General features: G+C 44.4%; 1 protein-coding gene across 1 annotated transcript in view; it reads right to left on the reverse strand.

The window, feature by feature from the left end:
* Window positions 1–1,818: 1,818 nt before the first annotated feature.
* The window catches only part of RRBP1 (ribosome binding protein 1), a 121,686-nt gene continuing 108,649 nt past the window's right edge, over window positions 1,819–14,855 (reverse strand). Inside the window, exons 15-24 of the mRNA XM_036748995.1 lie at window positions 14,690–14,779; window positions 12,946–13,038; window positions 12,615–12,686; window positions 10,467–10,562; window positions 9,646–9,729; window positions 7,909–8,001; window positions 6,229–6,312; window positions 4,229–4,327; window positions 3,194–3,337; window positions 1,819–2,407 (exon numbers count right to left, since the gene is read on the reverse strand). Of these exons, the coding sequence (XP_036604890.1) occupies window positions 2,369–2,407; window positions 3,194–3,337; window positions 4,229–4,327; window positions 6,229–6,312; window positions 7,909–8,001; window positions 9,646–9,729; window positions 10,467–10,562; window positions 12,615–12,686; window positions 12,946–13,038; window positions 14,690–14,779 (894 nt within the window). The 3' untranslated portion in view covers window positions 1,819–2,368. The remainder of the gene's footprint in view (window positions 2,408–3,193; window positions 3,338–4,228; window positions 4,328–6,228; window positions 6,313–7,908; window positions 8,002–9,645; window positions 9,730–10,466; window positions 10,563–12,614; window positions 12,687–12,945; window positions 13,039–14,689; window positions 14,780–14,855) is intronic.

The following is a 14,855-nucleotide window of genomic DNA, read 5'->3' on the forward strand; positions in this document are numbered from 1 at the left end:
TTTCTGCAGACGAAGCAAGTTAGGAGTACAGACTGGGGAGAGAAACACAGGTCTCTTAATCCCCTTACACTCTCTTAACCCTCTGTTTAGATCTTAGGAAGGCAGTGTGCCATAATGAAAGAGTACAAGACTTAGATCTGAGTTCAAGTCCTGGTGCTCCCACTTTCTGGCAATGTGACTTCAGACAAGCCCCTTGCCTTCCCTTCAGGGTACAGCGGAGAGAGCTGCTCTGGCTCTGAAATCAGAGGCTCCAGCTCAAACGTCACCTCTTGTTTTGATTATTCGAGTAACCTCGGGCACGTCATTAACTTCGTTCCTGGGCTACCATTTCCTCATCCATAAAACACGGAAGTTGGCCATGGAGTTAGTTCCCTCCCAACTCCAGATGGATGGTCCCTAAGACGGAAGCCCTCCCTTCCTATATGCAACACAAGGTTGTGATGAGGAAAGCACTCTGCATGGTGGTGTGGAGATGTGAAGGGGGCTTTTTGCCAACCAGGAGCATCCAAACCCCCAGGATAGCTTTTAGAACCCTAATCAAATGTTCCCCCGAGCTCCCAGCTCAGCTGAAGGAAGCCTCACCAGAGAACTAGCAACAACCCACTCGTTTTAGTCTCTGGGAGGCAAGTTGCTCAGGTCACACAGTGAGCTGCTGAACTAGGATTTGAATCCGTATCTTCAGACTGCAAATCTAGTGCCCTTTCTTCAATGCTGTGCTTCAGCGAAGTAGTTTTTTTTGGCCTGCTATCATAACCAGGGGAGTTCTCCCTTGTCAATAGATGATTAAATGGACTTTGCTAACACCCACGGAGGACTCAAAGATCAGTTTAAACAGAGTAATAAAACTATCTTGTATTTGCATAAAAATACCTTCCTTCCAAAGGGACCAAAGGTTTGTTTTTTGTTTGAAACAATATTCCTGGGAGATGGGGATTTAAAAAAAAAAAAGGCAAATAGGTAGATGGATGGTTAAATATTCTGAAACTCACACAGCAGACTCCGGTCCAGAATCTTACCCTTCCAATTCTTGGCAGTGATACAGGGCACACTCTCCATTGGACCACAACCACTATGTGGACTGTGCGGGGGCGGCATAGATCCTTCTGAAGTGACCTAAGTATTACAGATCTGTACCAGCTGCACGACATCCTGTCTGCTTGGCAAGCTGCCATCACTACGGCCCAGCCACTGCCAAGGCGAACTTCTGAACGTTTCGGTCACTCGGGCAGTTTCAGGCAGACCTGACTGTTGCCGGGGCATAAATACTTTTCCAAGCCTAGGATAGATACCTTGTTTATTCCCAAAGTCTGGTCCTTGCTGTGCACAAGGCCACACACAACCCAATTCCTAGCAAGTTCAGACCCCCAGGCTGAGGGTGGGGAGGGTGAAGAATAACCAATTCCATCTGGCTGCCAGGTGTTAGAATGGTTTCTTTCCCCTAATTCTCTGGTGAGGATAGCAAAGGACAAAAGGGCCTATCACTAGATTTTTCCCTTGATGGAAGCCTTGCAGCTAGGGTGTCAGCAGCGACCCGACTGGGTAGGATTATTGCCCGTGTTTGGCCTGTTAAAGCTTTGGGGACTGGAGGGGTGGGTAGACAAGGTGCCTTCTATTGCTTCCGCCATCTTTGTGCCTTATGATGGGCACCATACACATGCTGTTGACTGATTTCGGGAAGAAAATGAACATTTTGATTCGTCTAATTCAACTGAGCACTTCTTGCCCCAACCTCTACCTGTGCCCTTGGAGTTCAAGGAAGCCTGGGGACCTCAGCCTAGGAGAGCAAATCCCAGTGGGAAAGAAGATGAGGAATGCCCCTGATGGCTACAACATTGGTTTTAATAGCAGTAACATCCAGAAGTTCACAATCAGATCTTGTTGGCAACTGCATGGCCCACTTCCTAGACACTTCCCTCTCAAGCCTGCTTTCTCCCCATTCTCAATAACTCTGCAGAAACAGTCACTTCCACCCCCACCCGAAAACAATTGCACAGATTGACGTACAGATACATAGACTTTCTCCCTCCCACTCTCCCCACCCCCACCCCCCTCCCCTGTTTCACACATTCATGGGTTCTGTTCATACAGAAGAGTTAATAAAGGCTTTGGAGTCCGCTTCCTGACAGTCCAGGGCTTGCCCCAGGGAACACCGTTTTAGAAAACGTTACAAAGATTCCTTTATAAAGGTGGTGCCTGTAGTATGGTTTTTTTTTGTGAATCTAAGAGGTTCTGGTTCACTAATGGCTTCTGTCTCATAGCTACAGGATGTGGAACATGTGTATTTTTTTTTTCAGGTTGGTTTGTTTTTAAGGAATGTGTAAGGCATTTTGGTAAAGTTGAATAAGGAACTTTTAATTCCAGAGGTGTTTCAGACAGAGGTCCCTTCCTTTGTACTATCGGCATCCTCCTGTGGAAGAAGAGGGTATAGAGTTAGACAAGGTGCTGCTAAATCAGTATGGAAATCCTCCAAATGGCCATTCTATAGATAGGAAGCCATTCCTAGTGACCACAAGAAGGCCTGTGTGGCGCAGGCTCCGGCTGCATAACTAGCCCCAGTAGCTGAACCGTTCACCTGAGCCGTGGAGGTCCTCCCTCGGTTCCTTAGGTGAGAGCCAAATATAGCATGATCCCACTGTGTGGGCACCTTATTCCCTACGGGATATGAGCTCTTCCCAAACCCTGGCTCTCCGGGGGGAGGATCCCAGGTAATGGAGGGAGTGGGACAAAAGCTATGAGTATCCAGTAATGAGGCTCAAATGAGGTAACTATAAAGTACTTAGCTCAGGGCCTGGCAATGCCATCATCCTCACTATCAGTTTTGTGACCCTGGATTTGCCTCAGTTTCCTCAACTGTAAAACGGAGATCACAACAGCACCTAGCTCCCAGGGCTGTTGCGAGGGTGAAACCAGGTGAGAACTATAGTGCTTAGCACAGTGCCAGGCACATGATGAGCACTACATTAGTAGTAGTAATAATAGCTGAGTGACCCTGGGTGGGTCACTTCACTCTCATTTGCCTCAGCTTCCTCACCTGTAAAATGGGATGCTAACAGCATCTACCTCCCAGGGTTGTTGTAAGCCTCACATGAGATAATATCTGAAGCACCTGGTACACAACAGGCCTTTAATAAATGCTTATCCTCGTTCCCCCCTCTTCCCCAGCCAGAGGAGAAGAAAGGGAAAATTCCCGTACCGTCTTCTCAAGCTTCTCTTGCAACTTCTTTACCATTTCTTTCTCCTTGGTTAACTGCTCCTGACTTATCTTCAAAAGCCCTTGGAGCTTGGTAGTAGCTTGACCCAAGCCCTTTGTTAACTTCTTTTCTTTTTCCAGCCTTTCCTGTAGGTCACCAATTCAAGGAGTTACTCAGAACCAGTCACATACCCCTCGTTTTCTTAAGTGCCTCCGAGAATATCATCCTAGCACAGGGGAGCACAGTCATGTGCCACACTATTCTATACCAAGGAGTCTTAAGCCTGGGAGGGTGGGGTGGGGTACAACCGCCTTAAGCCCAGATTACCAGCCCGGAGTGGCCTCACCAGAAAGAAAGCAAAAACGAACACTCATCCCAACAGACAGATAAGAAAAGTTACTTCTAATGAGAAAGATGCCAATGAGGTGATGTTGGATTTTAGTAAACATCCTATGTAACTTAGAGAGGCACTGTGACCTAGTGAACAAAGAGCTGGACTCAGAATCAGAAAGAGGGGTTCGATTCCTGCTTCTGACACATACTAGCCATGTGACACCCCTCCCTGCCCCCCAATAAGTGTGCTGGGCAGCCCTCTATCCTCTAATAGGGATTTTTGTATGAATCCTTTTGGCAGCCTGATGAAGCCTATGGATCCCTTTCCAAAACAATGTAATAAATGTTTCTGTGTCATAGGCCTGAAGACCCCCTTTCAGAATAATGTTCTAAATGTACAAAATAAAACACATAGGATTACAAAGGAAATCGATTATATTAAAATGCAATTTTGAAAATATTTTTTAAAATGAAGTAAAAAATAAAATACTTAGGATTACAAAGAAAACTAATTATACTGAAATAGTTAAGTGAATGACTGGGCGATGGATGTTAAGGAGAATGGTGCCAATGAACTCTCCATCCTTCCCCGCTCCCCCAAAGCATCTCTACCCACCAACAACCCCATCCAGGCCATCCCCTGGGCACTGTCCCCAGCTCTCTGGCTGAGAGGACTGGGCTGAAGGAGGAGTTAAGATATTTACCTTCAGATGAATGGCTTCCTCTGTTTCTGAAGATTCTATGCTGGTGGATGTTCGAAGTTTCTCCAATTCTGCTTGCAAATTACACACTGAATTCTGGGCCTTGTTTAGAGAGAGTTTCAGGGAATCAAGCGGAAAGATGAAGCCAGGTTAGATACTCTATCTAGAACACCCAAACAATCAAAATCAGAGATAACCAAGTGAGGAAACACAAAAGGCCCAAAAAGGGCCCCCAAGAGCAAAGGCATCAAATTCTGATGCCAACAATCAGTCATTACCTAACAATTATGATAATGATAGTAATTCAGACGTATGGAACACTGACAAAGGGCTTTCTCTGCAACAACCCAGGCAGGCAGATACTGGAAGGACACTTGTCCTTATTTCTGGATTATAATCTCAGAGATTATAGATCTCTGAGATCAAGAGATTGGCAGTTAAGATCACCACTGTCCCGTAAATGGCAGAGCTAGGACTCCAAATCCAGCCATGCCACCTCAAAGCCCATCAACGAGCATTTCCTGAGCTCCTATCGACAGGTATTTCAGTGTTTCTGGGCATAATTGCCCTCTCTCGCCTGTAAAATTCATCTAGTTGGCCGACAAGCATTTATTAAGAGGCATACACTGCAATGGCAGAGACAATGTGTAAATATCAAGGCACACACTAGATATACACAGAATATATGAAGGCAATCTGAAAAAAGGCACTAGCAGCTGGCAGGGACCAGGAAAGACCTAGAGAGGGTCGGATTGTTTTTGCACTGAGTCTTAAAAGGAGCCAGGGAGAATGAGAGGGCCTGAAAGTCATACAAGCATCCTAACTTCCCCAGACTGTTGGATTTGTTTTGCTGGGATTCTTCCAGCATTGTCTTCAGGCAGATGCTATTTCTTCAGCTTAGCATTTAAAGCAATGATTAGGTGTGGGGTTGGCCAAAAGGCTTAAAGGAGAGGACAACTAGGCAAAGAATGGACTACTGCAAATTTCAGGAGACAACTTGTTAGGCTGTTATTGTTTGAAATGCACATGCAAGTCAGCCTTCACTCAACTTCGCCTCTGCTGTGTTCTTCAGGCAGAGATCGGTCCCTGCGGTCTCAAAGGCTATGATCTGGCAGGTCCTATGAAAGCAAGGAGGGTTTCCCTTCTAGTACGGTGACCAATTCTATGCCTGTTGCCCTAGAACCAGCCTTAGCAAAGTTTGGAAGGGCTCATTACAAAAAGGAAGGCCATCAGGTGAGGCCATGACACCACACCTGGGGTTCTTAACTTTTCTGGTGTCATGGATCCCTCTTGGTCATCTGGTAAAGCCTGTGGAACCCTTCTCAGAATAACCTTTTAAACGTACAAAATAAAATACACAGGCTTACAAAGGAAAACAATTATACTGAAATGCAATTTTCAAAATATTTTAAAAAATAAAGTTCAAGACCCCAGGGTTCAGAACTCCTCAGCTACTCAGAAGTAATCTGTCAGTAGAGGAAGGAGACTCACTCATGACATCTCTCTTACAGGCCTGCATCACTGAATCATCTGAGTTGAGCTGCCAAGTTCAAAGGCCAAGCAACACAGCACTGCCATCTTACTGTGTGTCAGGACAATCACTGATTCATCTGCTCAAACTAGGGCCCCTCCAGAGGTCAGCAAGAATTCTAGCTCTTTGTGCTGATATTTCTGCCTTGCCTCCCTCCATACCTTACCCTTGGCAGGTTCAGATCTGACCACCATGATGCTTCTATCACCAACCTCACTCACAGATCTCTTTCTTAAGCTATCAAGTGGGTCAAAATGCTCATCTAACCTTACAAAATTTCACCCAATTCTTCCTGTTCTTATCAGGGTGAAGGGTGTCCTATCAAGGGTGGGAAAGGTGGTAGTGTGAAGGACAGTATAGGATCAGACAGGAAGTGGGGACAGGATTAGAACATCCAAGGACTAATACAATTTCTCACTACTCATCCACAAAATCCCTTTCAGGCCCCCATGGCCCGGGTTAAAGAACTTACCTCCTCAAACTCAGCTGTAAGCTTCTGCCGCTGGATCTGTTCCTTCTCTAGGAGGGTTTCTGACTGCTCCAGCTGTGTCTTCAGCTACATGGACACACACAAACACACATGCCATTGGAATCTGTCAGAGGACAGTGAAGTCCTACTATGATCCAAGCTCTGCAGATCCTGCCCTCCACTTAGGCTTAACCTTCCCTCATCCTGATGTGAGATGGATTGTTTAACTTCAGGCCAATGTTTCAAAGGCTTCCCATACTTCTCTGGGGAACAACAGACTTAAGTCAGGCAACTGGGTGACTCACCCATCAGAGGAAGAGATTAGTCACAGCTGAACCCAAAGGTTGGGGGCATAGAAAGGGTGAGGGATGGGGAGAAAGTTCAGAAGCACAATGGTGGGCATGCTCCAGCAGGGCAGAGAAACACTTTGAGGGAGTAAGGGAAGGTAAGAGATGATCACACAACCTTGTGAGCATCTTTTAATCTGTATGAATAAAGCTGTGGAGCGTCAGAGCAGATAGCCATCAGATTAATTTATGTCTCTGTCTAGGTCAGCTTCAGGTGAAGGCTGGCCAAGGACAAGTGGCCTAGGGGCAGTTTTTTTTTTTTCCTCTTTACAATCCATTAGATTGTAAGCTCCTTGAGGGCAAGGGCTGTCTTTTGTATCCCTAGCACTCAGAGCAATGTCAGGAACATAGCAGGGACTTAATGAGTGTTTACTGTTTGCCCCAGATTAGGCTCCTCTGACACAGACTTACTTAAGCAGGGACGTCAGAGCTAAAGGATTAGAAACACCATTTTCCCCCCTTATGTAAATTATATGACCAACGGGGAGAGTGAGTGTGAGAGAGAGAGAGAGAGAGAGAGAGAGAGAGAGAGAGAGAGAGCTCCTCCCTACCACCACCTACCACCACTTTTATTTAGTGACATTCTTGGAACAAAAGCCCTTCTGCTCTATTTCAATTACTTTATATCCCCCATTAACTCTAACATATAATAAGAGCTCATTTATATAATTTTTTTCAAAGTACTTGTCTTGAAACTACCCTGTGAATCAGGAAGCCCAAGTACTATTACGTCCATTTTATAGATAAAGAAACTGAGTTCCAGGAAGTCAGGTGGCTCAAGGTCAAGTCAGGATTCAAACCCAGGTAGAGTGTCCTTTCAGTTGTACTAGGTGACCCTTCACAAGGACTAAGCTTCTATTTATCTCTACATGAGGTCCCCCTCCCCCCACCACCAACCCCAAACAAGTATTTCATGATTCTTGATAACACCCACTGAGACCCATTCACTGAGACTGTCTTCCCCTTCTTTCTCTCATTTCCCAACCATCCCAGAGAATGCAACACTAAACAAACCATACCAACTCTTTGATATATTTGGGTGAAACTGAGAATGGTTTAAAAGTGAGCAAATAACCTGGAAAAGCTTCAAGAGTTTGGGAGCTCCCAGCTCCCTGCCCCTCGACCTCATCCAACCCATGTAAAAGCATATGCAGAAAAATAGCCCGACACACACAGCTAAGACACAACACATCAAGTTCATGCAGTTATCACCAGAATATGGAGCCATGGAGTAGTCAGGAGCCAGGAAGACAGGGGAGAAGAGGGTAAGAAGAGGGAAGATGGGTATAGCAAGGTTAGGGATGGGTGGCCAAGGGATTGATCTCACCACCCTTACCTCGATAGGTTCCTGCTCAGTTAGATCAGCCTGCGACCCAACACCGTCACCATCCTGTACATGGTTCTTCATTTCACTCAACTGCTGCCTGACCTGAAATAGGGATGGACAAATTTTGCTCAAATATACCCCTCACATGAACACACACTCATATATACAGTTGCTACAGGCACATGCTTCCTTGACTGTCTGATGCAGTGGGCAGGATGGGCCTCGGGTTGGTGAGCATGGCATGTACAGGCCTCAGATAAGAGCTCTTAAAATAAATGAATGACTACATGTGTGAATGAATAAATAAATGAATCTATAAGTAAATGAGAGTACTACCATCTAGGATAACCTAAGATATAAAAACCACTTAAATGGGTGGGAGTGGGGGCTGGGGAAACAACTGCCCTTTATCCTCCCCCTAAGATGACTATGCTCACTGAAACTGGCAAAGCATAGAATTCAGGGTTAACTGATATGATATTTTAAAATATGCTGATACAGACGAATGGCTGATTTCTTCCTAAAAGTAAAACCAACAACCTTTTCCAACATTATTTAAAATTAAAGCACATGTTTTGTGGCACATGAGATCCCCTCCATGAGCACAGAATAGGGAACCCCTTCCAAAAATATATGAATGTTATAGACCTAAGATATTTTTTTTCCTGGGTGCTGGTAGAGGCTACACACTTTGGGGTTATCCTGGTTCTGGATGGTGGTTAGGAAGAAACAGGGTTTTATCGCACTGTTGGGGACCCCACAGACATTCAGAATCCTTTCCTCAAAAGAGGAGTAAATTTTTACATTTCAAATTTACCACAAACCCTCCTCTCACAAAATCTGACATAAAGACTTAAATCTGACATAACTCAAATCCCTGCCAACTTGGATTAAATGAAGAGCCTTCAAAATGGAATAGATATGATCAAAAGGTTATTATCATTAAGTATCTGATGCAACCAAACCCAAACACTGCCTAGAAAACTTCTTGGGAAAAACATAAACCTGAATATAGATGTTCAGCGTTACATATAAAACTCAAGGTCACGGCCTCTGCTTTATTTTCTTTTAAAGGATTAAGGTGGAATTTATAAAAAGTACGACTTAGAACCACAACATTCTCCAACTGGAGGAGACCTCAGGGATGAGGTTCAGTCTTATTTTATGGAGGATGAAATAGAGGCGTTGGTGCTCTAAAGAGGAATTAGTAGCAATGTCTCTCCTAATTCCCAATATGGTGTTCTTTCCACCATGGGGCATCCGATGACATCTCGATGTCACTGCTCTGTTTAAGTCAATATCTTTAAACAAGTTAAGCCCTACTAGGTTCCATCATGCGATATCAAAGCCCAGTCAGTCCAACTCTAGACTCTACTAGAGTAGAGAAAAGCATTCACCACTTCAGTCCCAAGGGGACGCCTGAAACACAGTTTCCTGTGAATCCATATGGTTTCAGAGCACTGGTGTTTCCACACAGGAGAACGTGAGAAACCTAAGTTCATTTAAGATAGGGCAAATGACTGTGGACGATAGAGGTAGAAGAGCCAAAACCTTCAAATTAAAGTGCCTTCACACCACCACGGGAAGAAATTGCATCCATACATTAAAGCTCAATTCTGGCCTGTCAAATCAATCGAGTGGGATTAAAAAAGGTTAGCATTTTTAATGCAAACTCAACATGCATTCACACAACACACTTCTTTCATACCCTTTCTCTCCCCATATATTACAACCAAACTTAGTTACCCGTGAGAGTTCCTTGGTCTGCTTCTGTGCTTCACTGTTAGCTGCGTCCATCTGCTCTCGGGCTTCTGTTAAAAGGTCCCTCAACTTTGTTTATAAGACAAGAAAGACGAAGGGTTAGTGGGGGCAGAGAAGAGAGAAAGCAAAACAAAACAGCCGAGTATGCATCAACAGGCACAATATCTAAGGTTGCACTTTTAAGAGATGGAAGGGAAACTATAATGCTTTCCGAGTCCGTAGGGAAAGATTTCATGAGGCAGCTCTCGTGCGTGACTAGGGTTCAAGACTAAAGCCCAATCAGAAATTCCAAGTCTTCCCTTTCTGCCTTGTAGTTAAGAAAAAACCCTAGGTTTAAATCAGTCATCAATCAGCACATTCTGGGGTCTGTCCCTCCTTCCCAAATGTAGTCAGTCATCCAGTGGGATGTGCAATGTCCCATGGGACAGCTAGTGGCTTGGAACCAAAGCAGCAGCTCCGGCACTGTAGAGTGGGCAAGCTGGGTCGCTGCCCCTCATCCTCCAAACAGGACCATGCTGATTCTCTCCCAGTCTCCAGGAGGGACAGTCCTTCAACTCAGGGAAGTTTCAAGTAAATGGATTGTGGTTGGATTTTGACAAATAGAGAGACGACCAATTATTTCCTCCAAGCTGCCTTTGAAAAGAAAGTCAGCCTGGTCAATAATGATGAAAACTTATCTGGGACCAGTGTCAGAACTCGTGAGCAAAAGCCTCCCTTCTAACGCCATGATAACACCTGTGCAAGAGGGTTTGGGGAGAGAGGGCTCAGTGCAGAGCCAGAGCCTCCTGCAGGTACCACGTACTTACCGACTCAACCTCTTTCGCGTACTTTTGACATTCTGCACTGGACGTTAACATGTGCTCTTCTAGCCGCGCCTCCAAGAGAGTCGCATATTCTTTGACCTTGACACAAATACACATCATCACACAAGTGAGACAACAGCCCCAGGTGTCATGGTGGCATTAAACAACATGAACATTAGTTGAATGGGAATTGTTGGAACTTTAAGGATAACTAAGAAGAATTCCATAGACTGTCTTGGCATTACTGGATTTAGGGGGAAAAAATCCAAAAAGCAAATAAAGACAAACAAAAAAACTTGCTTTTGGCTTGGGAGAAATTAGGTCAGGTGTGAAAGAAAGTACCACCCACCAGCACCCTCATTCTTTAGTTTCTTGAAGCTCTCCTCAGTTATTTGATTCGATTCAACAAATTCAGCAAACATATAAATGCCTTCAACCGCAGTGTTAATCGCTGGGGTGTAATATTGGCTACCAACACAGGCCCTGCTTTCAGTGAGTTTATAATGTAAAGAAGAGTAGAAAGGTACCCAAATAACTGTTATACAAAGGAGGGTAAGATAAGTACAAAGGAGAGATTCAAGAGCAGTGCTATGAGAAATGTGAGAAATCATTTACACCTAGGGTGGTAGGTGGGGGTGTTAAGGCAGAGGTAATATCTGAGCAGGCTCTTCAACGAAGCCAGGGACTTCAGGAACCAGAAATGGGCTGAGCGCAGGTGGGAAGGAGGAGTCTAGTTCAGGATTTGGGGACCGCATGAACAGAGGCACAGACAGGAAAGGGCAGGATGAGAATGGGCTGAGAAGAATATGCGAAGATGAGTCCTATAAGATAAGACTGGATGAATAGTGAGCCTTATCACAGAAGGCCCCAGAATACTGCATGGAGAGCAATTTGGTTGGTCCACAGAATGCACAAAAAGGGAATCCTATGCAATCAAGTTGGATAAGCTGGGGCCAGGTGGTGATGGGTTTTCAATGTCAGACAGAGGGGTTTGTTAGTTGAGCCCAGAGTTCACAAGAAGCCACTACAATTTCATAGGAGCATAATACGATCACACCATCATTTTAGTGTAGAGGACAGACCACATAGAAGCCAGGCTTGACCTAGAACAGTGGTAGTGTGAGTAGCAGGAAGGAGGCATCTGAGCAGAAGAGTCAGAGTAGCCCCACTAGGGAAATCACCTGGGCAGCAGTAGGGAAGGTAGATTAGAGAGAGCATAGACCATAGGCAGAAAGCCAGGTGACAGGCTATGACAGTTTGGTGAGAAGACATGAAGGCCTGAATGAAAGTGGAGAGGAAGGGACAGTAAGAGGGGATTTGGGAACTGATTAGATTCATGAATCTGGGAGACAAAGCTATGCCATGCACAGAAATGGAGGGAGAAATCAGGAGGAGGAACAGGTACAGGAGGGAAGATGATGAGTTCAGTTTTAGATATGTAGTACTGGAGGTGCTGGTGAGGCATTCAGAGGGATGGTCAGCAGGCTGTTGATAATACAGGCCTGGACTTCTGGGAAGGTATTAGAAGCATAGATACAGATTTGGAGGTTACCTGCACAGAGGTGACAACTGAAGCCATGGAAGTAGATAAGATCACCAAGGGAGAGTATAGAGAGAAAAGAAGAGAGGGTCTTAGGCAGAACCTGAGCAGAAGAGATGAACCAGTAGAAAGACAAAGAAGGCGCTATTAGTGAGGCAGGATGAGAAGTGTCATGGAAGGTGGAGGAGGAAAGAGGTGGTCTACCATGTCAAATGCTGCAGAAAAGTAAAGAGAAATAAAGACAAAAAATACAAACATGGTTGACATGACAACAAGGTTGTTAGAGACCCTGGGGAAAAGTTATTTCAGTACAGCAATATGTAGAGAAGCCAGATTTAAAAGGGCTGTGTCAGCACCCTTCTGACACTGAAAACAGGAAAGGATGACAAAATTTACGGGTTGATTAAAGAAAATCCAACTACCACTAAAAAATCAAAACCAAAACAAAAAATGGTTGGTGGGCGGACAGCTGCTTTTATAACCTATCAATAAAGATGGCTGACATCTTGCAACCAACCCATGAGTACACTTTTTTCCAGCCTTTCGCTGGAAAGATCTGGGACCTGTTATGACGAGACATTCTTCTTCACCAAAGCAAAGAAACTTCTCACCTGAGCTGTATTCTGTAGGTCTCCTCTTAACTTCTCCATGGTTTCTTCAAGATGTTTCACTTTGATTTGTGACTATGAAACAAGACCAATACTGTCTCAGGAATGCCGGAAGAGACACTGAGAACTGCTCTTGCTCTACACTTGCATGTCCCCACTGGAATATTTATTCCTCTTAGGGCAGATTTAAGGAACCCTCACTCCAAGATCCACTACCCAATTCTCCCTTGTCCCAATCTACCTTCCTCTAATGTCCTATCCTAGGTGCAGGCAAGAGAAAGGGAGGAAGACGAAATGATGGTAAAACAGTCAAAGCAACATTGGTAGCATTTACCTTTTGTAGTTCTTCTTCGGAGACTGTGAGCTTGGCTTTCCATACCTGCTCTTCCTCCTCCACGCTCTTCTGAAGATCTTTCAACATGCCTTCCTAAAAGATTGATTACACAGGGGATAATAAGATGTTTCAGCGGTTAAAAAAAACACCATGCAAGAACAATAAATCTACCTAGTCATTCTAAGGCCATCATGGTCAGTCAATAAGCATTTATTAAGTACTTACTGTATATGCCAAGCCTTGTTCTAAGCACTGGGAATACAAAGAAAGGCATGAGGTATAAAGCCATAAGATGACTGTCATTTTCCCTTTTTCTTTCTTTTTAAAAAATTTTCTTTTTTTTTGGTTATATTTTGAGTTCTGAGTTTTCCTTCTCCCTCCCTCTCAACCTCACATTAGAGAAGGCCAATCTTTAATACAGATACATATGTTCTTTCTCTGGAGGTGGGTAGCATATTCCTTCCTAAGTCCTTTGTAATTGATTTGAATGATAGCTTAGTCATTCACAGTGACTTTTTGAACAATATTGCCATTACAACATACAACGTTCTCTTGGGTCTCATTTCCCCTTTCTATGGATTCTCCTTTTCACTTACCCAGTCTTCCCCCACCCCAATTCTCCTCCATTTAGCTCATATATCACTGGGCTACAGGAATTATAAGAAACTGCAGAGGTATAATCTAAAGTCCTTTTTTAGTATGAGGATTTTGTTTTTTATCTAATTCTGCCTCCTAATTTTTTTAAGTAGGCCACTCCTTGGCCAGGGCATGCATTTTGGTTGAAATATAAAATCTGATCATTGGATTTGAGCTCTATGATATGATTAAAACCTGGAGAATTGTTGTGATTTGTTATGTCCTCTCAGGGGATAGGACATAGAAACAGGTTGGCAAAAGGGATATCAAACAAAACAGAGGTCACTTCCTTGTCCAGAAGATAGCTTTTACAGTTTCAAAGGAGAAAAAAGTGAGCTGGCAGCATATACTCTCTTTACTTCTCCTCTGCTGAAAGCTTACAGGTCTGGTACCTCAAAGTCTCCCTTCCTCATCCTCACTGCTAATGTTCTGTAACATCTGTAAGCCTGAAGAGATGGCCTGAAGACATTTGAAAGGTCATCTAGTTCAACACCCTCATTTTGAAAAATGAAGCAAAGACCCAGAGAGGATGCACACGACTTGTCACGTCATACAGTTAGAACTAGGATCCGCTATCTTCCCCTTCTGCCATGCTATGTCTCATCAAGGAAATGGGACTCCATGTTTGCCCTTCAGAAAATCCTGTGAAGCGCTACTCCTGAACCTCTGTCTCTTTCCCCCTTCTAGAAAGTAGGCACTTTCCTGGGGAATCCTCTGTAGAATCACAGATGAGATGCAAATACTTTGAGAAATGACAGACATATAGAATTCCCAACTGACTACAGCATACATGCATAATTCTGCACGAAAGCCCTATTCTGGCCCCTCCATCATGGCGGGAAGGTAACCTGGTGTTCTGAAAGGCTATGCCCGTGGAGTACAAACTCGGGGAGACCCCATCCCAAGCAGGAAAGGCTTCACGTATGGTGACAGGTTATGGATGGGTTCCAAGCAGGAGAGGCTTATCCTCACACCGCCCAGAGGATGATGAATTTAGGGGCCCTAGCAACTCTCAGGGATTACTTCCTTAAGTCGTTGACTGTACGCCAGTGAGGACCCACAAAGACAAAAATCACAGATCCTTGAACTGCCCAGACATTAAACCTACCGTTTCTGCGAGGATGGTTCGGTATTGGTCACATTCTGACTGTAAAGTACTTTGGGCTTCCTCGGCTTCTTTTAACTTAGAGGTTAAGTCCTGAAAGAACCCAGGAAGGATTGATTGCATGCATGTAAGCCACAACACAGAAACTGCAACTGACTGAAAAACAAAC

This window comes from Trichosurus vulpecula, chromosome 3 (assembly GCF_011100635.1).
Source record: "Trichosurus vulpecula isolate mTriVul1 chromosome 3, mTriVul1.pri, whole genome shotgun sequence".
Lineage (NCBI taxonomy): Eukaryota > Metazoa > Chordata > Mammalia > Diprotodontia > Phalangeridae > Trichosurus > Trichosurus vulpecula.